This window comes from Somniosus microcephalus, chromosome 1 (genome assembly GCF_052327205.1).
Source record: "Somniosus microcephalus isolate GS21.2 chromosome 1, FLI_Smic_1.0, whole genome shotgun sequence".
Taxonomy (NCBI): Eukaryota; Metazoa; Chordata; class Chondrichthyes; order Squaliformes; family Somniosidae; genus Somniosus; species Somniosus microcephalus.
Window position 1 is genome coordinate 81,954,110 of NC_140987.1, and position 25,839 is coordinate 81,979,948.

At 45.4% G+C, this 25,839-nt stretch overlaps 1 protein-coding gene across 3 annotated transcripts in view; it reads left to right on the top strand.

Annotated features, from left to right (window-relative positions):
* Positions 1–25,839, top strand: part of rnf38 (ring finger protein 38) — a 271,228-nt gene that overhangs the window by 83,346 nt on the left and 162,043 nt on the right. For all 3 annotated transcript variants that reach the window (XM_085983718.1, XM_085983721.1, XM_085983725.1), the window contains exon 2: positions 6,439–6,509. In XM_085983718.1, the coding sequence (XP_085839844.1) occupies positions 6,439–6,509 (71 nt within the window). The remainder of the gene's footprint in view (positions 1–6,438; positions 6,510–25,839) is intronic.

Sequence of the window (25,839 nt, forward strand, 5' to 3'; positions counted from 1 at the left end):
CTCCTTGCGCTGCCTGCGCTTGGCTTCCACTTGCTCCCGGCGAAGAGACTCGAGATGTTCGGCGCCTTCCCGGATGCTTCTCCTCCACTTTGTGCTGTCTTGGGCCAGGGATTCCCAGGTGTCGGTGGGGATGTTGCACTTTTTCAAGGAGGCTTTGAGGGTGTCCTTGAAGCGTTTCCTCTGCCCACCTGGGGCTCTCTTGCCGTGTTGGAGCTCCGAGTAGAGCGCTTGTTTTGGGAGTCTCGTATCGGGCATGCGGACGATGTGACCCGTCCATCGGAGCTGATCGAGCATGGTCAAAGCTTCGATGCTGGGGATGGTGGCCTGAGCGAGAACACTGACGTTGGTGCACCTATCCTGCCAATGGATTTGCAGGATCTTGCAGAGGCAGCATTGGTGGTACCTCTCCAGTGCTTTGAGGTGCCTGCTGTACATGGTCCATGTCTGAGGCATAAAGCAGGGCGGGTATCACTGCTGCTCTGTAGACCATGAGCTTAGTGCTGGGTTTGAGGTCCTGGTCTTCAAACACTCTCTTCCTCAGGCTGCACTGGCACACTGAAGGTGGTGTTGGACTTCGTTGTCGACGTCTGCCCTTGTTGACAGTAGGCTCCCGAGGTATGGAAAGTGGTCCACGTTGTCCAAGGCCTTGTCGTGGATTTTGATAATCGGGGGGCAGTATTGTGTGGCGGGGGCAGGTTGGTAGAGGACATTTGTCTTAACGGATGTTTAGTGTAAGGCCCATGCTCTCATACGCTTCGGTGAAGGTGTTGATGATGGTTTGGAGTTCAATCTCCGAGTGAGCACAGATGCAAGCGTCGTCTGCATACTGTAATTCGATGACAGAGGATGGGATGACCTTGGATCTGGACTGGAGGCGACGAAAGTTGAACAGTTTCCTGTTTGTTCTGTAAATTAGCTCCACTCCGGTGGGGAGCTTACTGAGGGTGAGATGGAGCATTGCAGCAAGGAAGATCAAGAAGAGCGTTGGTGCGATGACGCAGCCTTGCTTGACCCCGGTTCATACGTGAATTGGGTTTGTGGTGGAACCGTTGGTCAGGATCACAGCTTGCATGTCGTTGTGAAGCAGGTGGAGGATGGTGACAAACTTTTGAGGGCAGCCGAATTTGAGGAGTACACTCCATAATCCCACGCGGTTGACCGTGTCGAAGGCCTTTGTGAGATCAACGAAGGCCATGTACAGTGGTTGGTGCTGTTCCCTGCATTTCTCTTGTGGCTATCTGTGGCAAAGCAATCCATGCTCCAACAGCCTTCTGCATGAACAGATTTCTCCTGACCCCTCTCTTCACTCTTGATGACAATTTTAAATTGATGACCCCTCAATCACTGACTCCCCAAACCAGAAGAAATAGTGCCGCCCGCCCCCCCAATTCACTATCAAAACTCTTCATAATTTAAAAAACCCCTATTAAATCTCCTTAGCATTCTCTGTTCCCTTGGAAATAGTCCCAGTATCTTGCATCTCTCCTCATAACTATAGTTTGCCATCTCTGGCCTTGTCCTGGTAAATCTACACTGTACCATCTCTGGTTTTAATGTCCTTTCAATAAAGGGGTGCCCAAAACTGCACCCAGTAACCAACATTTGTATAAATTATTTATTGTTACTTCTTTACTCTATATTTATAAAAGCCAAATAAAGAAACTTACATTTATATAGCGCCTTTCACAACCACCGGACGTCTCAAAGTGCTTTATAGCCAATGAAATACTTTTTGAAGTGTAGTCACTGTTGTAATGTAGGAAATGCTATTGTCCTTTTTTATGGTTTTATCCACCTGCACTTGCACTTTTAGTGAATGATGTATTGATCTCTAGGTCTCTCTGTTCATCTACATCCTTCAGTGTCTTGCTATTGAGTATATACTTCCATCCGAAAAAGTAATACCTCACATTTATTTGCATTTTCCACCTGTGTGCCCATTCTGCTAATCTGTCTGTCTTCCTGAAGTCTTTTACAGCAAATTGAGATTTTCTATTTGTTTCAGCCAAGTCTTCTATTCCAACAACGTTACTAATCCTGATCACCCTATCCAGTCTCAAACCTAGACTCTTTCTTCAGCCCGCCCCCCCCGCCCCTCGGGGTCAGGCCATATTAGTTTAAATCCTACCCCACAGGCCTATTTACCTTCTTTGCAAGAAAGTTGGTGCCATTTCAATTCAAGTGAAGGTTGACCCTTCAGTATAGCGCCCTTGTTACAGAATTTTCTCCAATGCCCCAAGAATGTAAATCCTTCCCTCCTGCAAAAGTCCTGCAGCAACACATTGACCTTCCTCTCCTTAAGCTGTCTGGTGTATCCATGGAAAGTAATCCAGAGATAACCATTTTTGAGGACTTTTCCACTCTTGATGTCCTTCACCCTGGCATCAGGGAGGCAACATATCAATCAGGAATCCTGGTCTTGACTGCAAAAAAGGCTGCCTAGACCTCTGACAATAGAATTTACCAATTTACCACTGTTAATCTCCTGTTCTTCTCATTTACCTTCTTTCCACCATGCTTAACCTGGTAGTCCATCCATGGTGGTACAACATTGCTCGGAACCATCCTCTTCTGAGTTGCTGTCTACCTCGTACTTGTCCAACATTAACATAGAAACATAGAAGATGGGAGCAGGAGTAGGCCATTTGGTCCCTCGAGCCTGTTCCGCCATTTAATGAGATCATGACTGATCATCCAAATTCAGTACCCTGTCCCTGCTTTCTCCCCATATCCCTTGATCCCTTTAGCCTTAAGAAATATATCTAACTCCTTCTTGAATATATTTAATGAATTGGCCTCAACTGCCTTCTGTGGTAGAGAATTCCACAGGTTCACTACTCTCTGGGTGAAGAAATTCTTCCTCATCTCAGTCCTAAATGGCTTTACCCCTTAACCTTAGACTGTGATTCCTGGTTCTGGACTCCCCCACTATCAGGAACATCCTGCATCTAGTCTGTCTAGTCCTGTTAGAATTTTATAAGTTTCAATGAGATCCCCTCTCATTCTTCTAAACTCCAGCGAATATAAGCCTAATCAACCCAATCTCTCCTCATACATCATTCCTGCCATCCCAGGTATCAGTCTGGTGAATCTTCGCTGCACTCCCTTCCTCAGATAAGGTGACCAAAACTGCACACAATACTCAAGGTGTGGTCTCACCAAGGCCCTGTACAACTGCAGCAAGATATCCTTGCTCCTGTACTCAAATCCTCTCGCTATGAAGGCCAACATACCACCTGCTGCACCTGCATTCTTACCTTCAGCGACTGGTGCACGAGGACACCCAGATCTTGTTGCACTTCCCCTTTTCCCAATCTATTGCTGTTCAGATAATAATCTGTCTTCCTGTTTTTGCCGCCGAAGTAGATAACCTCGCATTTATCCACATTGGGCAGATGCAGTATAATCACCCAACCTGTCCAAATCATACTGGAGTTTCTCTGCATCCTCCTCACAGCACACATGCCCACCCAGTTTTGTGTTGTCTGCAAACTTGGAGATATTACATCTAGTTCCCTTGTCTAGATCGTTAATATATATTGTGAACAGCTGGGGTCCTAGCACCAATCCCTGCGGTACCCCACTAGTCACTGCCTGCCACTCGGAAAAAGACCCGTTTATTCCAACTCTTTGCTTCCTGTCTGCCAACCAGTTCTCTTCCAAGTCAGTACCTTACCCCCAATCCCATGGGCTTTAACTTTGCATGCCAATCTGTTATGCGGGACCTTATCGAAAGCCTTCTGAAAGTCCAAATACACCACATCCACTGGTTCTCCCTTATCTATTCTACCAGTTACATCCTCAAAAAATTCCAGTAGATTAGTCAAGCACGATTTACCTTTTGTAAGTCCATGTTGACTTTGTCTGATCCTGTCACTGTTTTCCAAGTGCTCTGCTATTACATCTTTTATAATGGACTCTAGCATTTCCCCACTACTGATGTCAGGCTTACCAGTCTATAATTCCCCGTTTTCTCTCTACCACCTTTTTTAAATTGTGGGGTTACATTAGCTATCCTCTGTTAGACAGTTCGAGTAACTCGGTTCCCTGCAAGTGAGTCCAGTCTCTCTCTCTTGCCTCTATTCTTCTCTTTCTCTGCATTATCCCAGTGTCCTAAATGGTCTAGCCCTGCCTCTTGGGTGACCACATTCTACAATCTTCAATCCATAATCCCCTCATCCTCTCTGATGCTGCAGAGTGTTTCCTATTGCTCCCCGAGCACAGAGATCCTCTGCTCCAGAGACTCAATTATCCACATTTAGTGCAATCTGCTACTCTTGAAGATCCATAATGACCTACAAATCACACTCCATGAGGATTCCCTGAGCTGCCATCCAACTGTGTCTAACTTTACCACCCAGAATCAAACTTTGCTTACTCCACACAAGTATTAATCATACAGAGAAAAAACTCTCATCCTGGCCCTCTACGTTCAAGCCAAATGCCCCATCAGAGGTGATCTGAACTGGACAAAATGTCTTCCCTGCAATCTCAATTTTGTCTTTCACCAAAAATAAAAAGCATGTCGTTTTTTAATTAGTGGATGGAGGAGATATTTTTGGTGGGAGAAAACAATTCAGTAATGGGGCATTAGTGTAGAAAAAATGCAGGTCACTTACTCTCACCTTCTGCTCACTGACTCCTTGTGCAAAATATTGAAATGTCCTATTGAGTGTTGGCGAAAGGTGCCAGCATTTATTCACTCACAACTTCCAAAATCAAATGTGTATTGCAGTAAGATATCTTGTGACTAAAACCAATGTGTGGACTTTATTTTTCTCTTGAACAGTGTATTGATTTGCTAGTATACTGTCTGCTCTGTTTATGTTTAAAAACAAATTATTAGAAGTTTAGTTCTCCGATCTTGTGCAAAAATGGCAGAAATACAAGATTGTGTTTTGAGTTCCTGCTTGCTTCAGTTGAAGGAAATAAGATTATTTTTAAAACTGGTTAGTTATTCAGTTACTGAATATCCTAGTTAATTATGACACTGAATTCTGATGTTTCAAGCAAATTACTATAGGCTTCTTCAGTATACTTGTTAGAGTAAATAGATAAGGCCTTCCTAAGTATAATAGCAGTGCTACTATATTTAAAGCATATGAATAAATACTGGAAGGTTTCTCGCCTATACTATATAAAGATAATCTGTTTGGGATGTGTGTAGACTGCTAAAATAGCAGAGAACGGCTAAAAATCTAAAGACTGAACTGGTAGCTACATAAGTCACTCTGCTTTTGAAAGCTTTCCAGTTTGAACCTGGTTCTTCCTTTGCAGACCTCCTGGATTCAAACCTGTAACGTATCTATTCTCCGTGCTCATTTATAATGTTTACATCAGAGGGGACTTAGATTTTGTATCCATGAAAAGTGCTGAAATGGCCAAGGATGAGGCTGAGACACACCCAGGTGTTTTATTGGACTGAACACTCAACTTTTACTCGGCAGTAGTGGGACATGTTAACAAAATAAAATAGAAACTATGTTTAAATCTGTTCATGGCCTTGCCCCAATCTCTCTCGACTCTTCCAGCACAACCCCTCACCCAAGAACTCTCTGTTCCTCTTTTGAGAAACTTGCCACAAACACACATGTATTCAATAATGGGCCTCTAATGTTCTGAAAGACTTGAGAAAGATGATAAGACAGTAACTGGAAAAAGTCACTTAAAGCTACCTTGTGATGTCCATCATGAAAACATAACCGTTATTTCTACTGCTTAGCTGTGAGTGGTGGGCAGAGTGCTTGCTAGAAAGCAACACAGCCAGTCAATCAGCTGGCACAAAATATTGATGGGAAAATGCTTTATACCTGTACTTGGAAAAAGTACATAAAATTAGTAAGTAGAATACTTAATGCAGCCATTCAAATGAGTTTTTTAAACTAAGCCTACAAAAAATGCTATGTTAAGGATGGCCTTAAATTTGATCGATCCATAAATGAGCAAATAGAAGATACCATACAAGTTTTTTTGGGCATTTCCGTTGTGATAAAAAGGTAAAACATGTATATTTTTATATAGAGTTGCTTCCATGTGTTACTCTTTGATTCTTTCATCTATATTTTTAATTTTGTCTTTCTTCAAAGGTTCTATCTCCTTTTCAGTCTGCAGCCTTGATTTCTGTTTCAGATTGCTCCTATTTTCCGTTATCTTTTTCTTTGTTCTTGTACATTTTCATTTCTTGGTCTTTTTTATAATATTTCTTCTATGAAATTAGATAATTGTAAGGTTGATTAACCTGAAAACAGGTGGAAGGCCTAAGGAAGGCCCTAGATCAGATTTAAATTGAGGATTCTAGAGTCTTCATTTTGCCATTATTATTAAAGGGTTAAAATTACAATATATAGATTAATTATATGGTTCCTTTGTCTGAGAAATTAGAATGAATGAGTTAAATTTGGCTGTTATTTGACTTATTTATATTGTCTGATTTTATAGGTGGCATGGCTCCTTCCTTTCAGTATCACCCAAGTCCACGTGACCCTCCTTTCAATGAAGACAGCGATAAGGTGAGTTTTTGTTAACTTTCTAATTTTTTCTTCTGTTAAGTGGAATGAGACTTGAAGTACACAGTAGCCTGCAGCATTGCTAATTCGACCTTTTTTTAAATTGTGTTATAATGTAACCTCATTCCAGCAAAGAAAATATTTTTAAAATCATTGTTCTAGTGCTTCCCGGCCATCTCCTGACACTTGGAATGATGAATGACAGTGAGCTCTTGTGTGATAAATGTGATAATGAGCTGTTGTGTCTCGGACTATTGCACATGCTGCTTGAGAACCGGGTCAGGCTGCAGGATGACACTCCTTTAAAGAGAATAATGTAAAAATTAAAATACATCGTACAAAAATATGCCCTGTTACATACCAAGATGAAAACTAAGAATGGAGATAATTAAAATTAAAACGTGAGTGTTTCACCAATAAATAAAGTAAAATGAGCATCGTTTATACTTGATGGAATTTGAGAGAAATTGTTCAAGAGGAGCTAATTACTACTGGCCTGTTCTTCATGGTGTCAAGAACCGATCTGCACGTGATCAAAATATTTAGGCTGAGAAGATGCAGCATTATGGTCACTAACAGTGTACAGAGTAGACCTCCTCTGTATACAGTATACTATAGTACGCTTTGCTTGCTTTTACGGTTAATGGCATTTCGGACAGCTGCACATGTGAAGAACTGTTAGATCCAGGATTCCATTCAGACGTTTACGTCCAATATTGGATTCAGAAGGAGAATATGTTGGCTAGAGTAGTTGGTGTAATAATGTTTTTTTGTCCTATGTGCTTCAACATGAATTGTAAAATTGCAAGCCTATAATGACAAAATGTTAATGCTGTGCTAACATTTTATTTATATATTGATGAGCTTTCTAATTTAGAAAGGTTCAATTCTTTCAGCACTGGCTAACAACCATCCATCTGATAGCTGGACAGTAGACTAATTATATCACATGTAATTATGTTATCTGCATTAAATAAATTTTGTGTTTCATAGCGATCAGATCACAATTGAGAATAAAATTCACCATGACATCATTGGAATCATTCTAGAATTCTTGCATGAATGTAGATTCCCATTTTGAAATTTACATTACCTACTTCCTGAGGTAATATTCTGACTTTGCATTGTTAAGGAATGCAAATCAGAAAGGGAGGCACACCCTGATCCTGATTTTCTGGCCACATGGCTCATTGCCAGAAGCTGTATCAGAAAATAACCACTCATATGTTGCCTTTTAATAGAACCACTTTCACTTGGGGCAAGATCAAATTGCTAGCGACTCCCTACAGTGTGTGAAGGATGTTGTGATGAATTAAAATTTACATCTAACTTTGATCATTTTACTTAACATATGGAATGAACAGGATATATGAAGAGCACATATATAGCCTACTAGCTGGGGGAGCCCGGCTTTGCCAGGGCTGTTTTGGGCCGGGCGGTTTAAATCGAGTCCCAGGCTTTGGGGCCTCTCTATGTCCCTCTGTGAATCTGGTGCCGGGCAACATTTTAAATCAAGTCCCAGGCTTTTGGGCCCTGTCTCTCTGTCCCTTTGTGAATCTGCTGCCGGGCAACATTTCTACCTTTTAATACCTTGAAAGATGAAAGTGAAAGTACTTTTAAAAATAACATAAGATTTACCAAAAACGTTTTATAAGAGATACTAACTTTTTCAAAGCTGTAGTTTGAGCTGGAAGCAGTGAAACAATGGCTGCCACATCCCGGAGATGAAAACGATTAGTCCCGCCCCCACACACACACACCGATTGGCCAACCATCAGGGGACCGCTGTAGGATTGGTCAATCGTGACGGCACAGGATTGGTCGAACCTTGACGTCAGTCAATCAATGCTAGCAGATAATGAGTTTAATTTTGAAGGTTTTTTGCATAAGGCGCGAACAATTTTCGTCCGACCGAAAAGTAAATACGTTTACGAGCGTCCCGGAAGCGTAAGCTTTCTTTGGAGGTAACGCGCGCGTAGGTACGCTGTATAACTTTCGAGCGCATAGCCAGACAGACGCACACCCGAGGACAGACAGAAGGACAGACAGACGGATCGATTCCTTTATATATATATATAGATAGACTAGCTGAAGTGCCCGGCGGTGCCGAGGGTCTTTTGAGGGCATGTTGTTGTTGGAAGAGAGAGAGCGCGACTGGGGGGGGGGGAGAGAGAGAGAGCGCGACTGGGGGGGGGGGAGAGAGAGAGAGCGCGACTGGGGGGGGGGAGAGAGAGAGAGCGCGACTGGGGGGGTGGGGACAGAGAGAGTGCGACTGGGGGAGAAGAGAGAGAGCGACTGGGGGGGAACAGAGAGAGCGACTGGAGGGGAAGAGAGAGAGCGACTGGGGGGGAAGAGAGAGAGCGACTGGGGGGGAAGAGAGAGAGCGACTGGGGGGGAAGAGAGAGTGCGACTGGGGGGGAACTTGGCCCGATGGACCCCTGCGAAGAAGGTAAGCTCTCCCTCCCTGTCCCACCCCCACTCTTTCCCTCCCTGTCCCACCCCCTCACTCTTTCCCTCCCTGTCCCACCCCCTCACTCTTTCCCTCCCTCACCCTCTCCTTCCCTCCCCGTCTCTCCCTGCTTTACTCTCCCTCCCCCTCTCCTCACGCTTTCCCTCCCTCACCCTCTCTCCTCCTCTCTCCCTGCTTTACTCTCTCTCCCTCCCCTCACCCCCTCTCTCCCCCCACCCTCTCTCCCCTCCCCCCACCCTCTCTCCCCTCCCCCCACCCTCTCTCCCCTCCCCCACCCTCTCCCCCTCCCACCCTCTCTCTCTCCCCTCCCCCACCCTCTCTCTCTTCCCGCTCCCTCCCTGCCCCTCTCCCTCCCTATTTCTCTGTCTCTCTGACGTCTGTTCCCCTCTGTCGCTCTCAGTTTTTCTTCTGCCGTGGTGCCCGATTTGCTACTCCAGGCCCCGCCGTCCGCCCGCTCTCCGGGGCAAGGTAAGAGCCGGGCTCCGGCCCCACACCGCCAGGGATCAGCACCCGAGGAACCCGCCCGCCGCCCAACGTGAACGAAGACCCTCCTTACCTGTCACGGAGTTGAAGTCTCCGAATGCGGCGTGCGCCGGGCCTCTTCCCCCGCGCATTCAGGAGGCGTGGGGAAGAGAGAGAGAGACAGACTGGGGGGGGGGGGGGGGGGGGGCGCGAGTTAGACGCCGCCGCGCACCTGCTCCGCGGAGCTCTGTGCCGCCACTGCCGCACCAGCCTTTACTAAGATGGCGGTGGTAGCGGCGCTCGGCTGAGGCCCGCCCCTCCAACCTTCACAAAGATGGCGGCGACCGGGGGCCGCTTGTTGACTGGGGCCGGGAGGTGCCTAGCTCGGGCGTGGGTGAGGAGGAGAGGCCGAGGCTTCGAGGCCTACCTGGAAAAACGGGGAAAGGTAGGAAAATTAATGAGATTAGATAAGTTAATAACTTTCTAAATCTTTTTTTTAAAGAAACAATATGTGTTTTAAAAGCAACGTTTTTTTTAAAGACGCAGAAAGCGGGAAAAAGAAAGGAAAAGTTTGGAATCAAGATGGCGGCGACTCACCTCGGTTCAGAACGATAAGGCCCGCCCACACACGCACCGATTGGTCGACCGTCAGGTCACCAAAGCGTAGGATTGGTCAATCGTCCCGTCACTCAACCATAGGAGGGCCTGGCCGCACGCGCCAGCAACCCGGCGTACGATTGGTCAACCTCGAGGTCACTCTGTCGCTAATGAGTGGATAATGAGATGCTAATGAGCGGAATGTTGAAGGTTTTTCGGATACCGCGGGCGCGATTTTCGTCCGGCCGAAACGTAAATACGCTTACCAGCGTTTCGGAAAGGTGAGCTTTCTTTCGACGTAACGCACGCGTAGGTACGCTCTGTAACTTTCGAGTGCATAGCCGGACAGACGCACACCCGAGGACAGACAGACAGAAGGACAGACAGATAGACAAACAGACAGAAAGAACGATCTGTTTATATATATATATATAGATACCTCATGGCCCTGACTGTAACTCAGTCCAGGGCAGGGCTACTCGTGGGAATATATTGTGAAAACTCATGTATAACTTGCTGAAAAGCAACTTTTTGTTTACTAATGACCATTTGATGTATTTAAAAAATGATCTTGATGCACAAAAAGTTCATGTAGTCTAAGAAGGGTAAATGGACAGTACGGAAATCACCTTTCAATTATGACATTCAAATAATGCAAGAGACTGGTCTGTCTAACAGTTTTCATAAGACTGAACCAGATTTTTACACCCTCACGTGTACACTCCTGGGAGAGATGCTTTATTTTAGTTGTTACTATTTCAAGAATCATTTTGTTACCACTTGCATTTTTACATCTGTTATTATGTGGTTCAGCCAAAACATTTTGTCCTAATATGGGGCATTATTAATTTACAGTACTGTATAGATATTTTACAGCACTTTACTATCCCGTTCAATATTTCAAAACTAGAGTGCAAATCTGCAAAAACACTTTTTCTAGCAGCATTCGTCTCACTTTTAATATTGAACTTGTTTCAAAGAGCATTTTTCCAGACACACTGGATTTCCCAAATTCCTCCTGTTTGAATATCTTTCCAGTATTGTCTTGCTAAAGGTTTTTTTAGTGATTTTATCCATTGTGCAGATATTCTGCCTCCAGTACCGGGAGAAACAAATGGGTTTGATGTTTACGTTTGTAAATCTAGAGCTCTCTGTTAATTTGTTTAAAATGTCAGTACACACCTGATTATTGATAGATTTTATCAGCCTATTAGAAACAAAATATTTTTAAATGCATAGGCTACATTTGAAAGGAAAGTTAGCATTTTCCATTCAGAACTGAATGTGCTGAGAGACATGAGTGTTTTAGCCATGTGCACTCGTTTTAGTATAAAATGCCTTGCGTACACTCACCCAATAAAGGTAGATGAACTTCACGTGTATATTTACTTAATAAACATCTACCACCATTCAGTAACCAAGGAAGTAAAGCCCTTGACGATCAAAAAACATTCGCACACTCTGCTTGTTGTCTTACTATTTTACCAACAAACACACAAGGTTGAAGATCACATGCTTCGTGTGAATGAGTATTGAGATCACATGCCCAATGATGGTGTCTAGTACTCATTTTTTATTTACTAATCAGAAATGCAATTAGCCACATGTGGCTAGTAGCTAACATTGGACAACACTGGTTTACTACTGCTTGATAGTGCCTTGGAACTAGAATAGAGTTTGTCTATGAAAAGCTAACTGTGCGGGGGTGGAGGAACTGAAATGATCAATTTGGCAATGGAGGAGTAATTTTAAAAAATGTATTTTAATTTTGTTTTTTCATAGCCCTTTTAATAACCCCCACGTGCCATTCAATTCCAGGCCCCTCTCTATGCTGTTTAAAAAGTGTCAAGGAAATGCACAGCAGCAATGTAATTGCCCTCCATTTTTTGTAATCTCTTTTTTACTAAACTTTTTTTTTGGGCCTTTGAGAAAGGGGCTCTCCAGACGACTTGGGTGAGATTGGGAAGACACCTTGCGAAAGCACGCATATGTTGTTACTCTGTGGTATAGCACCTCAGTGTAGTAATGTGCTGTGCCAGTGGGACACAGGCAGGCTCAGCTATTTTTAAATTTTAAAAAATCTCTTAATATTTGGTGCTTCTTTGAAAGAGATTTAAGTAGATTTTTCCCCAAGTTAGAGAAACAGTAGATCTAACCCTATGTTTGCTTTATGCCTTTAATCAGTATCTATGCTGTATTACATAAGCTGCACGATTACTCAAATGAGTAAGCAATAAAATCTTCATTTTTGTTGTCATTTAGTGAAAGAAGTCCCTTTATTTGCATGCATATTTGGATTAAACGATCCTGCTTGAAAATCTAATAAATTGGCATTTAATTGGATGAAAGCCTTGTAAGTACAGTAATAGATTTAAGATATTGATTCTTGCTCTTGACCCCCCGTCCCTCCAACTTCCAATTTTCTGACATGGTGGGTACAGGTCCATGTGCACTGGCTGCCCTCTGGTATCTTGCCCAAAGAGCCACCTTTCATATTTGAATGAAGACTGTGAATATCGGAAGGCGATTTGACTATGGGGCATTACAGCCATGTGCAACTTTGTGACTGCCTGTCTTGTGAAATGGAAGGAGCAAAGACATGTCTCGTCTAACACGCTCGGGTACGTGTAGAGGGGTCTATAACCGCACGTGCAGGAGTAATGATGGTGTGGCCAAAACACCTTGGGATAGAATCTGCACATATTGGCGCCTCATGATCTCCTATGCCTCATCTCAATTATACAGCATGTTCAGAGGAATACAGATCCTCCTCTCTTTGCATGATGTGACATCAATGCCAACAGCAACCAAGAATAATGAAGAAAAGTATTGGCAGGAGACAAAAATGGAGGACTACCCAGCAAAACCAACTTAATGCATGAGCAAAATGTAGCAAAGGGTACTATAATATATTGAGATTTTTGCTTTTTGTGCCTGAATGAACTTTGTTTTAGTTTGTTCTGTTATTGATATAAAGCCACATTTATCTATGAATGGTTAACTCACAAGCCATTTAGAATGATGATTTTTGGGGTAAAATACCAAACGGGCCAGTCATTATAGATATCAATTTGTTTACATTTGCACGTTGTGTATAGAATATACCCAACGATTTCCCATTGTCTTAGCTTTGAGACAATGGGAAGTTGTTGGGTATGTTTCATAGCATGTTGCACCCAGATAGTAGAATTGTTTTTTTTATTCACTCTGCCAGCAGGGGAGCTTGGCTGAACTGACAATACAAGTGCTGTGAGCTTCCAAACCAAGGGCGGTGTGTTTTCTTTCATTCAATGCAATAACTTTGGCTCAGCAGACCAATCAGAATTGAGGTCTTTTTTATGGTATGAAGAGTAGTAGGAAATAGATTCATCTCACCAGAAAAATGTATTCTTGCATTTGTATATTTCATGTGAAATAAACCAGTTTGTTGGCTTACAGTTAGCCTCCTCTCACTAGAGGGCTTTTCAGTTAAAAGTCCAACAAGGCAAGAGAACTTGCATGCAAGATCATCGTATTCAGTATGTACAAGAGGTCTATTACAATCCCTGGGGCCTATTATTTAATTAGATGTTCGGAAGTAAAGATGCTCTCTAGATCATAATGGCATGAGGTTTATTTATGCAAGTGACCAATGACACGGAACCTCATGTCTACTATAGAGCTGTGAACTTTGCAATAGGTGCATAAAAAAAATCAGGAAAAACTTGCATTCACCCTTCAAGAAGCCTGCTTGAGCAAACCAGATCTCATGTTTATTGAAATTTATGATTGAGAGACTGTATAAGTTGGTATTCCCATAGTGCACTAAACTTTCTGCTTATGTGCTCTTACTACATGCTGGGAGTGCCCCCAGTCCATGATTTTCTATCCATTAACTTTAAAAAGCAGAAAAATAACGCTTCAATGCTTTAAAGCAGAAATGATTGACAATGAGGAAAGTGGTGGAGAAGGTGTAAAGGGGGTTGTAGATGGACCGGGAAGGAGAAAAGGGTTAACACCTGATGGCAGTTTGGATCCATTCTCCTGGGGTGCCTCCTTCAATGCGGTTCAACCTAATACCATCAATATTGTCAGATCCTAGCCAACCCCCTGTACTGCCAGACTCTTGTGTCCAATGCTCCATAACTCGCTCTGCAGTCCTGCTCCCCAAATACCCCACTTCTAAATCCCTCTTGGGGCTCATAAAACCCTGGACTCCATTCCCAGGGCACCCTGATTCTAAAACGGACCCCAGGATCCAGAGAATTCCCTCCACAATGCCCCTGATATCCCAATCTACCTAGGTGTTGTGACCAAATGTAGCACTCGCACCACCATCCCACCTGAGCTCAGCTACTTCAGCACAGGTCAGGGTTCGAACGTGGGATCTTCATGATCTGAATACCTCAGCTACTCACTGGATAAACTCGTTGAGTCGCTGGGGAAGCCCCACAATTCCCCCATATTCCAAAATCCAGTTCCCAGTGATCCGAGAACCTGCCCCACTGAGTGTTTCTGGAACGACCCTCTCCAGTGTTCTTGGAACTCTGACCTTCCCCAGTACTCTGAGATTCACGAGCCCTTGTCAAAAGTCGGCTCAACCCTGAGACTTTGCCAGACCTTGGGCCCACTTCCCAGTGTTCGCAGATCCTTGTGCCACCCTAATACTAATAAGTCCGTGTCCATGGAAATGGTACTTGGTATAACAACAGTTTTATAAACCTCTGATTCAGCACCGCAGGAGATCTACTCAAAACGTTGTAGAATCATAGAAGATAGGAGCAGGAGTAGGCTATTCGGCCCCTCGAGCCTGCTCTGCCATTCAATGCGATCATGGCTGATCATCCAAGTTCAGTACCCTGTCCCTGCCTTCTCCCCATATCCCTTGATCCCTATAGCCTTAAGAAATATATACAACTCCTTCTTGAATATATTTAAAGAATTGGCCTCTACTGCCTTCTGTGGTAGAGAATTCCACAGGTTCACCATTCTCTGGGTGAAGAAATTCCTCCTCATTTCTGTCCTAAAAGGCCTACCCCTTATCCTTAGACTGTGACCCCTGGTCCTGGATTCCCCGACCATCGGGAACATCCTCCTTGCATCTAGTCTGTCCAGTCCTGCCAGAATTTTATAAGTTTCAATGAGATCCCCTCTCATTCTTCTAAACTCCAGCGAGTACAAGCCCAATTGACCCAATCTCTCCTCATACGTCATTCCTGCCATCTCATGTATCAGTCTGGTGAATCTTCGCTGAACTCCTTCCATGGCAAGAATATCCTTCCTCAGATAAGGCGACCAAAACTGCACACAATACTCAAGATGTGGTCTCACCAAGGCCCTGTACAACTGTAGCAAGACATCCTTGTTCCTGTACTCAAACCCTCTCGCTATAAAGGCCAACATACCATTTGCCTTCTTAACCGCCTGCTGCACCTGCATGCTTACCTTCAGCGACTGGTGCACAAGGACACCCAGGTCTCGTTGCACTTCCCCTTCTCCCAGTCTATTGCCATTCAGATAATAATCTGCCTTCCTGTTTTTGACACCAAAGTGGATAACCTCACATTTATCCACGTTATATTGCATCTGCCATGCTTCTGCCCAATTACCCAACCTGTCCAAATCATCCTGTAGTTTCTTGGCATCCTCCTCATAGCACACACATCCACCCAGCTTTGTGTCATCTGCAAATTTGGAGATATTACATCTAGTTCCCTTGTTTAGATCATTAATATATATTGTGAATAGCTGGGGTCCAAGGACCGATCCCTGCGGCACCCCACTAGTCACTGCCTGCCACTCAGAAAAAGACCCGTTTATTCCAACTCTTTGCTTTCTATCTGCCAACCAATTCTCTATCCAAGTCAATACCTTGCCTCCAATCCCATGTGCCTTAACTTTACACGCTAATCTCTTATGTGGGACCTTATCGAAAGCCTTCTGAAAGTCCAAATACACCACATCCACTGGTTCTCCCTTATCTATTTTACTAGTTACATCCTCAAAAAATTCCAGTAGATTAGTGAAGCACGATTTACCTTTTGTAAATCCATGCTGACTTTGTCCGATCTTGTCACTACTCTTCCAAGTGCTCTGCTATTACATCTTTTGTAATGGACTCTAGCATTTTCCCCACTACCGATGTCAGACTTACCGGTCTGTAATTCCCCGTTTTCTCTCTACCACCTTTTTTGAATAGTGGGGTAACATTAGCTACCCTCCAATCCATGGGTACTGTTCCAGATTCCATCGAATGTTGGAAGATGATCAGCAATGCATCTACTATTTCTAGGGCCACTTCCTTAAGTACCCTAGGATGTAGATTATCAGGCCCTGGGGATTTATCGGCCTTCAATCCCATCAATTTCCCTAACACCATTTCCCTACAAATACTGATTTCTTTCAGTTCCTCCCTTTCATCAGACCCTATGTTCCCCGACATTTCTGGGAGGTTATTTGTGTCCTCCTTTGTGAAGACAGAACCAAAATATGTATTTAATTGGTCTTCCATTTCTTTGTTCCCCATTATAAATTCCCCTGACTCTGACTGCAAGGGACCTACGCTTGACTTCACCAATCTTTTTCTCTTCACATATCTATAAAAGCTTTTACAGTCAGTTTTTATGTTCCCTGCAAGCTTACTTTCATATTCTATTTTCCCTTTCTTAATTAATCCCTGTGTCCTCCTTTGTTGAATCCTAAACTGCTCCCAATCCTCTGGATTACTGCTTTTTCTGGCCAATTTATATGTCCTCTCCTTGGATCTTATGCTATCCCTAATTTCCCTCGTTAGCCACAGTTGAGTCACCTTATACATGGTATGCACTATATATAATATGCTCTAGTGTATTTAATATATTAATGTCTTAAATACAGTATGCACTAAGTATCACCTACTTCCTATCACTCGGGTCATTAGCTAGTGACTGAAAATATACTTTTTTGTGATTTAAAAAAAAAAAGTGCATGGGTGAGCAAACTACACTTTGTACAGAACAGCAGGCTTAAAATAATTTTTTTTAAAGAATTCATAAATTACCTATTTAGTGAAGGCAGAATTACAAATACAGTATAGTGATTTCTATAACCACCTGCCAATTAGCAATTAATTTCAAGAAACGCCAATTAAGACTTGAATTTTAAAACCAAAGCCTGACATCACCTAATCACTAATTCTTGATTTATTGTCTCTTCAACCTTGTGTCTTGCACTAAGGGTTTGGGCTTTCTTTCATGTTGCTTTTTCAGTTTTTAGAGACACTTTGTTTAATTCTATGCACTCTGGTCATGATGGGAGCAGTTATTGTGACATCACACCATTAACAATAATTGAGTGAATTGTTTGCAGTTGAATATAATTCTGCTTAAGATGGTTTGTTTCAGCTGCTAAAGTATAATCAAAAGTCATAGACCTAAAGATATGATACAAAAAGAGAAAGCCACTGAGTTAGATAATATGAGTATGAGTGTAGAATGACCTGTAAATATTAGCTTTTTTACAACTGGTTGAGTTGGTCTTTGGTATGTGGAACATACATTCAAAACTGTTTGACCTTGTTTCTCTTAGAAAGTTGCCTATTGTATGGTACAACCAGACTCCAGTAAAGGAGCATAATTTAAATTTGATCATCAAAGTACCCTGGATGGGTGGGGCTAATGAGACGTATGAAGAAGTACAGGAGGGAGGAAAACAAATCTGTGCTCTTTGAATTCCAGTGGAAATCCAGGGTGGCTCTTAAAGTTACACATTGTAGTAATTATTGTCCTCTTAGTTTCTTTCTCTCCTCTTCTCCCAAAAGTGAAAATATGGCAAGTCAGAACTATGGGGGAGAAATTCAGTTGTTAGCGCCACCCGTTAGCGTCTTAAGAGGGCGCTAAGTGGGGCGCTAACTAACTAGTGCCCGGGCGCGGCGATACCTGCGCCTCTCGCGAAATTGACCGGACATTTAGCGGCGGCGCTAAACCATACCGCCCGCTCTCCTGCGCACGCAGATCTTGACGTCATTCGAGAGTGCAACGCCCTTGGGGCGCCCCAGACCGGAAATTCAGTGGCGCCCCCCCCTCCTCTCCGCCTGTCGCTACCAACGACAGGTTGACTGGAACACTTCCCAGTCGCTGGGGGGACGCTATTTAAAGGGGGCTCTTCCTATCTTCTGTGTGGCAGCCATTTTTGGACCACTCGTTCTGAGAGAGAGAGATTTGCAGAGAGACAAAGGGAGAAAGAGAGACGTCTGCATTGAGTCAATGCTGGCTGAGGTAGTTTTGGCTTCTGACCATAACTTTGTAGTTGCTTTGCTTTTTCACTGGCATAACTTTGATTGCCCACATACTATGGGGGCTGCAATGGATGGGAACGTCGTGCTTCTCCATCACATTGAGAGGGCACAGAGATGCAGAGAGAGAGTGCCAATCATGGCTAGACGGAGGAGGGCCAACAGGCGTCGGTACAGGAGACCTTACCCTCCCAGGGTTTTTCACCAACAGTTCTCATACATCAGTGGCAGGGGGAGGGACACACCCCAATCTACATCGAAGGGGCTGAGGTGGAGAGGGTCAGCAGCTTCAAATTCCTGGGTGTATTCATTACGGAGGACGTAATGTGGTCCCATCACATCAACGTCGTAATCAAGAAGGCATGCCAACGCCTGTTCTTCCTCAGGAGACTGAAGAAATTTGGAATGGCCCCCCAGATTCTCACCAACTTCTACCGGTGCACCATCGAGAGTATCCTGTCCGGCTGCATCACTACCTGGTATGGCAACTGCACCGCCATAGACCGCAAGGCTCTACAGATGGTGGTGAAGGCTGCACAACATACTGTGGGAATTGAACTACCTGCTGTGTAGGATATCTACCCCGAGAGGTGCCGGGGGAAGGCCCTGAGAATCATCAAAGACACGAGCCGCCCCAGCCACAACCACTTCGCCCTGCTCCCGTCCGGTAAGAGATACCGAAGTATACGGTCTCGTACCAGCAGGTTTCGGAACAGCTTCTACCCCCAGGCCATATGACTCATGAACGAATAATTTATTATTATTTATTACTGTTGTCTTGTTTATGGTTGCTGTGTTTCTGTTGGTATTTTTATCATTGCTATGCAATATTTATTCCAGTGTTGGGAGGACTCGTAAAAATCAACATTTCATTGTGCAGTACATATGTCTGCTGCATATATGACAAATAAAATTGAATTGAATTGAATATGTCTGAGGAGCAGTGTTTGCGAAGGCTGCGATTCAGCAAGGAGGTGGTCACTGAGCTCTGCCACCTGCTTCAGCTAGATCTGCAGCCTCAACTGAGGAGCAGGACGTCTCTGTCGGTGGCAGTGAAGATAACAGTGGCTCTCAACTTTTATGCCACCGGCTCCTTTCAATCTGCTACTGGGGACATTGCCAATATCTCCCAGTTCGCGGTGCATAGCTGCATCCGTCAAGTCACAAATGCCCTCTTTAAAAGGAGACATACAGAAACATAGAAGATAGGAGCAGGAGTAGGCCATTCGGCCCCTCGAGCCTGCTCCGCCATTCAATGAGATCATGGCTGATCATCCAAATTCAGTACCCTGTCCCTGCTTTCTCCCCATATCCCTTGATCCCTTTAACCTTAAGAAATATATCCAACTCTTTCTTGAATATATTTAATGAACTAGCCTCCACTGCCCTCTGTGGCAGAGAATTCCACAGGTTCACCACTCTCTGGTGAAGAAATTCCTCCTCATTTCAGTCCTAAATGGCTTACCCCTTACCCTTAGACTATGACCCCTGGTTCTGGACTCCCCGGCCATCAGAAACATCCTTCCTGCATCTAGTCTGTCCAGGCCTGACAGAATTTTATAGGTATCGATGAGATCCCCTCTCATTCTTCTAAACTCCAGCGAGTATAAGCCCAGTCGACACAATCTCTCCTCATACGTCATTCCTGCCATCCCAGGTATCAGCCTGGTGAATCTTCGCTGCACTCCCTCCATGGCAAGAACGTCCTTCCTCAGGTAAGGCGACCAAAACTGCACACAATACTCAAGGTGCGGTCTCACCAAGGCCCTGTACAACTGTAGCAAGACATCCTTGTTCCTGTACTCGAACCCTCTTGCTACGAAGGCCAACATACCATTTGCCTTCTTAACCGCCTGCTGCACCTGCATGCTTACCTTCAGTGACTGGTGCACAAGAACACCCAGGTTTCTTTGCACTTCCCGTGCTTAAGCAACGGTTCCGCTGTCTGGACCACTCTGGAGGAGCCCTGCAGTACTCACCTGAGCGAGTCTCCCACTTCGTTGTTGTGTGCTGCATGCTGCATAACCTGGCAATCCTCAGGACCCAGCCAATGCCACCGGGCCTTGGAGCACCAGCAGAGGAGGAGGAGGAGCAGCAGCACCAAGACGGGAGGGAGGCACAAAGTGCAAGGGCCGTCCTTTAAAGGCTTCTAGCAAGTCGCTTCTAGGCCCCCTCTGAGGGAATGGCTTCTGCCATTCAAAGAACCTGAATGGAACCATGCCGCAACCCCTAAGCCGGTCAAGGCAACAATGAGTGCAAAGAGCAAACATGCACATTTTGAATAAAGACAATTCTTCATTTACCAAACTGTGTATCCTTCCCGCATGACAAAGTAATTGACAGTTTTTTTTTGTGTTTCTTTCTATCACATAACTGGCTCTCACAACCTGGAGACAATGTCCAAAACAGTAACAAAAATATAACCACGATCCTCGGCCTTCAATAAAACAATGAACAACATTTTGCCACACCTTTTTGCCCTTCGAGGGTGATCTCCTTCCCTTGCAAAATTGCCCCCCTCCCACCCTGCAGCTCCTCCGTAATGGGACCCCAGTGGCTGCAGCAAGGCTGGGGGAAGGCTGCTGAGTGTCAGAAACTGAGACTGCAGATGCCCTTGAGGGACGGCCTGGACCAGCTCTGGGCCTGGAGGGCCCGGCTGCTGACTGCTCCAACTCTGCATGGGCGGCAGCAGTCTGTCCTACAGGTGGTGGCAACTGCAGTGGAGAAGTGACAGTGCTGGCAGCAGGAATGCTGTCCTCCTGAGAGAGAACAGCAACTCCCCGCTCGACTGACACACTGGCACTCCCACGGGGCAGCACTTCAGCATGTGGAGCAATCTGCTGGAGCACAGATTGCTGGCCTGCTGCGGCGCGGTGAGGGCCCCGGGGAAACCTGCCCGATCTAGCGAGGGTGACAGCAGTTGGTGCTCGCGTGGCCTCAATCTGCGTCTGCATGAGACCAGCCACTGACTGCATTGCAGCACTTAGCATTTGCGTGGCAGACGCCTGTGCTGCACCGAAGTCCTGGACACTCCTTGCCAGTAACTCGATGGATTCGGGCATCCTTGCCACTGCAGCCATGAGCTCAGTGTGCCTTTGCTCCGCCTGGGCGCTCATTTCAGCGAGGACCTGCACCTCGTCTGCGCTCATTGCAGCAGGACTCGAGGCCATATTCTCCCTCCGGGGAGAAGGCCCCCAAGCTTCCCTACCCACCTCGCGTTGCTGCAGCCCGCTGGGTCCTGGAGCTTCACCCTCATCAGACCGTTCCCCCCCCCGCTCCCCTCCAAGGAAGGCATGTCCCCAGTATGGCCATGGGCTGCCTCGGCAGAGGGTTATGCTGATGGTCCGGCTTCCTCTTCCTCCTCGCCTTCAGATTCACTCTCAGTGGCAGCTTGAGGGCCCATCTCCTCACCTGGTGAATCAGCATCTGAAAGCAGGGCTTTAGTGTGAGGACAGGGTGGCAGCAAGGGAGGCATGAGTGCAGCGATGTACCGATTTGGATTGAAAGTGTCAAAGGATGCTGTTGTGAGGAACAAGTGGAAGGAGAGAGGTCAAAAAGGTGATGACCTTACCATTGCTGTCCATAACGGGGTCGGCGTCTCCAGTGGGGACGGGGCCAAGCATCCGGCTTGCCACAATCCGGTGGACTCGCTGCTCCAGATCGGTCAGGGCCTGAAGGTGAGGCCGGCCTCCCCCGGTCCGTTGCTGCTGTCTCCTATTATGCGCCAGTTTGCCCTGCAAGAAAAAGGACGGGGTCTGAGTAAAGATGCAGCCATGCTCTTTGCTGAAATGCCTCCCATGGTCAAATAGCCCTTACTGTGTGCAGCCATGCTCCTGGCTGAAATGCCTCCCATGGTCGAATAGCCCTTACTGTATGCAAAGTGCTGAATCTGCGTGAGAGTTTCCTGAAAGGGCCATAGGTGTTGGATGAGTGCTGGGCATTGGGGCTTTCAAGACCCTTTGGCCATAAAGCGAGGTCGAGATGGAGGGATGAAGAGGTTTCTGAAAAAGACACTCACCCTGACGACCCGAGTGAGGTCGTTGAACTTCTTCCTGCATTGCACAAGGGTCCTAGGCACCATGCTGCTGGAGGTCACTCTGTGAGCCACCTCCCTCCAAGCTTTTCGGTACTCGCTGGGCAGAGGCCTCCTGCCACTCTCCAGGTACAGGAGAGATCGCCTGTGCTCCACTGCGCCAACCAGAGCCTCCAAGGCCCCCTCGCTGAAGTGCTGCGCTCGCTCCCTGGCCCTCTCCATGGTCCTTGGCTTCAGGATTTGGCAACAGGTCTGTCCAGGCCGAGATTCAGGGCTCCGATGTGCAGGGTGCGGCTGCAAATCAAGATCGACCCTCCCCTTTAAGAGCTGACCGGCACCAGCGTGTCTGTGTGCAATCGCTAACTGACAGCACCTGCGCTGCGCCCGCCCTCTGAGGTAGCACCTCGCTCCTCCGGCTTAGCGCCTTGAGAGTCGTGCAGCGCCTGATTTAGTGCTGCAATCAGCTCCAGGGGCGAAAGAGACCAATTTAGCAGTAGGTGGCGATAATTTGCGCCCCAAATGGGACGATACCGAATTTCTCCCCCTATGTGTCTAATCAAATGAGCAACATTTGGTGTTGTTGTCCATGGTGGTAGAAGTTTGAGAGACCTGAAGTAAGTGGATAGTGATGATCAGAAAAACACTTTTTCCCCAGCCATGGGTACATTTAAAGTATAATGCAGCTATGCGCAAGACTTTCAGTGCAATACTAGTGTATCTCCCATGAAAGAAAAAAGACTTGCATTTATATAGCGCCTTTCATGATCATGACACCATGGCATTATCTATAGATAGAATGGGATCTGGAGCACGTTTGTTATGTTTACTGTGCTTTCATTCTGAGCTGGTTAAGGGGTGCAAAGAGCATAGGACAGTAAGGATGAGTGTAAAGAGGCCTGGGGAGGGAGGACCGGGGAGTAAATTGGGTCAGGTGAGTATTGGGTTACGGGTGCAGTAAAGGAACTGACCAGGGCTGCAGGCTGGGATTTTGGGTCATGGGTGGGCTAAGGAAACTGACCAAGAGCTTGACAATACTGCTTGGACAGGCATAAAGATGGTTTGGGGCAGGGTGGTGTAAATATCATACTGGTGTAGTAATAATGTGGTTTTCTGAAGTTGGGACAATATAGTGAGAACTTTATCATGCATTCTAACTAATGCTGTGTCTGAACTAGAAATGCTTGATAAACATGCTGGATGCAAAAAGCTGGAAAATATTTGACTTCCTTCCACCATGATGACTACAACAACTTATATTTTTATAGCACCTTTAACATAGGAAAACCTCCCAAGGCATTTCACAGGAGCATTATAAAACAAAAATTTGACACCGAGCCACACAAGGAGATATTGGGGCAGATGAGCTAAAGCTTGGTCCAAGAGGTAGGTATTAAGAAGCAACTTAAAGGAGGGTAGAGAGGAGGAGAGGTTCAGGGAAGGAGTTCCAGAGCTTAGGGTCTAGACAGCTTAAGGCACGGCCACCAATGATTGAGCAATTAAAATCAGGGAGTGCAGATATCTCGGAGGGTTGTGGGGCATGAAGAGATTAGAGATCGGGAGGGGGGAGGCCATGGAGGGATTTGAAAACAAGGATGGGAATTTTAAAATCAAGGCGTTACTTAACCGGGTGGAAATGTAGATCAGCGAGCATGGGTGAATGGGACTTAGTGCGAGATAGGACACGGGTAGCAGAGTTTTGAATGACCTCAAGTTTAGGGAGGGTAGAACGTGGGAGTCCAGCCAGGAGTGCGTTGGAATAGTCAACATAGAGGTAACAAAGACATGGTGGACTCCAAGCTTACGAAGGCTGAGAGGTGGTGGTGAGGTAGAGCTGAGTGTCGTCAGCGTACATGTGGAACCTGACGCTGTGTTTTTGGATGTTGTTGCCGAGGGGCAGCCTGTAGATGAGAAATAGGAGTGGGTCAAAGATAGATCCTTGGGGGACACTAGAGGTAATGGTGCGAAAAGAGAAGACATTGCAAGTGATTCTCTGGCTACAAATAGATAGATAAGAATGGAACTAGGCGAGTGCAGTCCCACCTAGCTGGATGACAGTGCAGAGGCATTGGAGGAAGATGGTATGGTCAACCGTGTCAAAAACTACAGACAGGTCGAGAAGGATGAGGAGGGATAGTTTACCTTTGTCACAATCACATAGGATGTTATTTGTGACTTTGATAAGTGCTGTTTTGGTACTGTGACAAGGGTGGAAACCTGATTGGAGGGATTCAAACATGGAGTTCTGGGAAAGATGAGTTCTGACTTGGGAGGCGACAACACATTCAAGGACTTGATAGGAAAGGGAGGTTGGAGATGGGGCAGTAGTTTGCAAGAACGGAGGGGTGATGACTGCAGATTTGGAGGAGAGAGAACCATTAACGATATCAGCTAACAGTACAGAAAAATGTAAGGGCCTGAATGTTTGGGGTGTATTTTATGGTCAATCATTGTTAAGCTGAGTTTCAGAAGGTGTTTTCCAGTCAACATCCTGATTGAGCTAAGAACATAGAAGAGTTCCCTTTAGAGACGGTATTATTTTTCTGCAGGTCCCAAATCGGTGGAATTTCCCGCCTCTGCTGGTCTATAACACATTAAGTGAATGAGTGCAAATGCAAGCATATTCACCTTTTAAGCAACCTCATATAACTGAACATACCCCTCTTTAGTGATGGTGGTGTAAACTCGAGTGCAGTATATTCAGTGCACTGCTTTTGTGGAACCAACTACCAGTTAGCTGGAGGGAATACAATGCATCCAGGGACCAAAAGTGAAGCCATTTCCCCTATGAATCTTGAAGGAATCTGCTGTCTCCCAAGGACCAGGAGGAAATCTACGACCATCCCTGCTGCCAGGAGGAAATCTACGACCATCCCAGCTGCCAGGGACCAAGAAAGATTCTAAAGGAAATGATTGCCATAAGGGAGCTTGAAACAAGCTGCTGCTCAAACAAACCTGAAGATAACAGAAAATGCTGGAAAAACTCAGCAGGCCAGGTGAGTGTAGTGAAATGGCAAGCTTGGTTTGTGGAGAAATGGGTGCATGATTAATACTTGAAACTTGGCAGTTGACTGTCTGTCTGAGAAGGAATGATTGAAACCCGTTCAGGGACCCATCTAAACTGTCTGCTGCTGCATCTTCTCCAAAAGCACCAAGAATCCCACAAATTTAATGTAAATGTGTTATCTTGGGGTGGGGGACATAGTGCCTAGATGGACCATATCAGATTTCAGGCTATTTAATCTCTGAATGATCCAGAGGTGCATAGTGCAAGATTTAAAAATGATGAAGGGTTTTAGATAGAGTAAATAAAGAGAAACTGTTTCCAATGGCTGAAGGGCCGATAACCAGAGGGCACAGATTTAAGGTGATTGGCAAAAGAGCCAGAGGCAACATGAGGAAAAAAAAATTTACGCAACGAGTGGTTAGGATTTGGAATGCGCTGCCTGATAGGGCGATGGATACAGATTCAATAGTGGCCTTCAAAAGGGAATTGGATAAATACTTAAAGGAGAAAAAATTG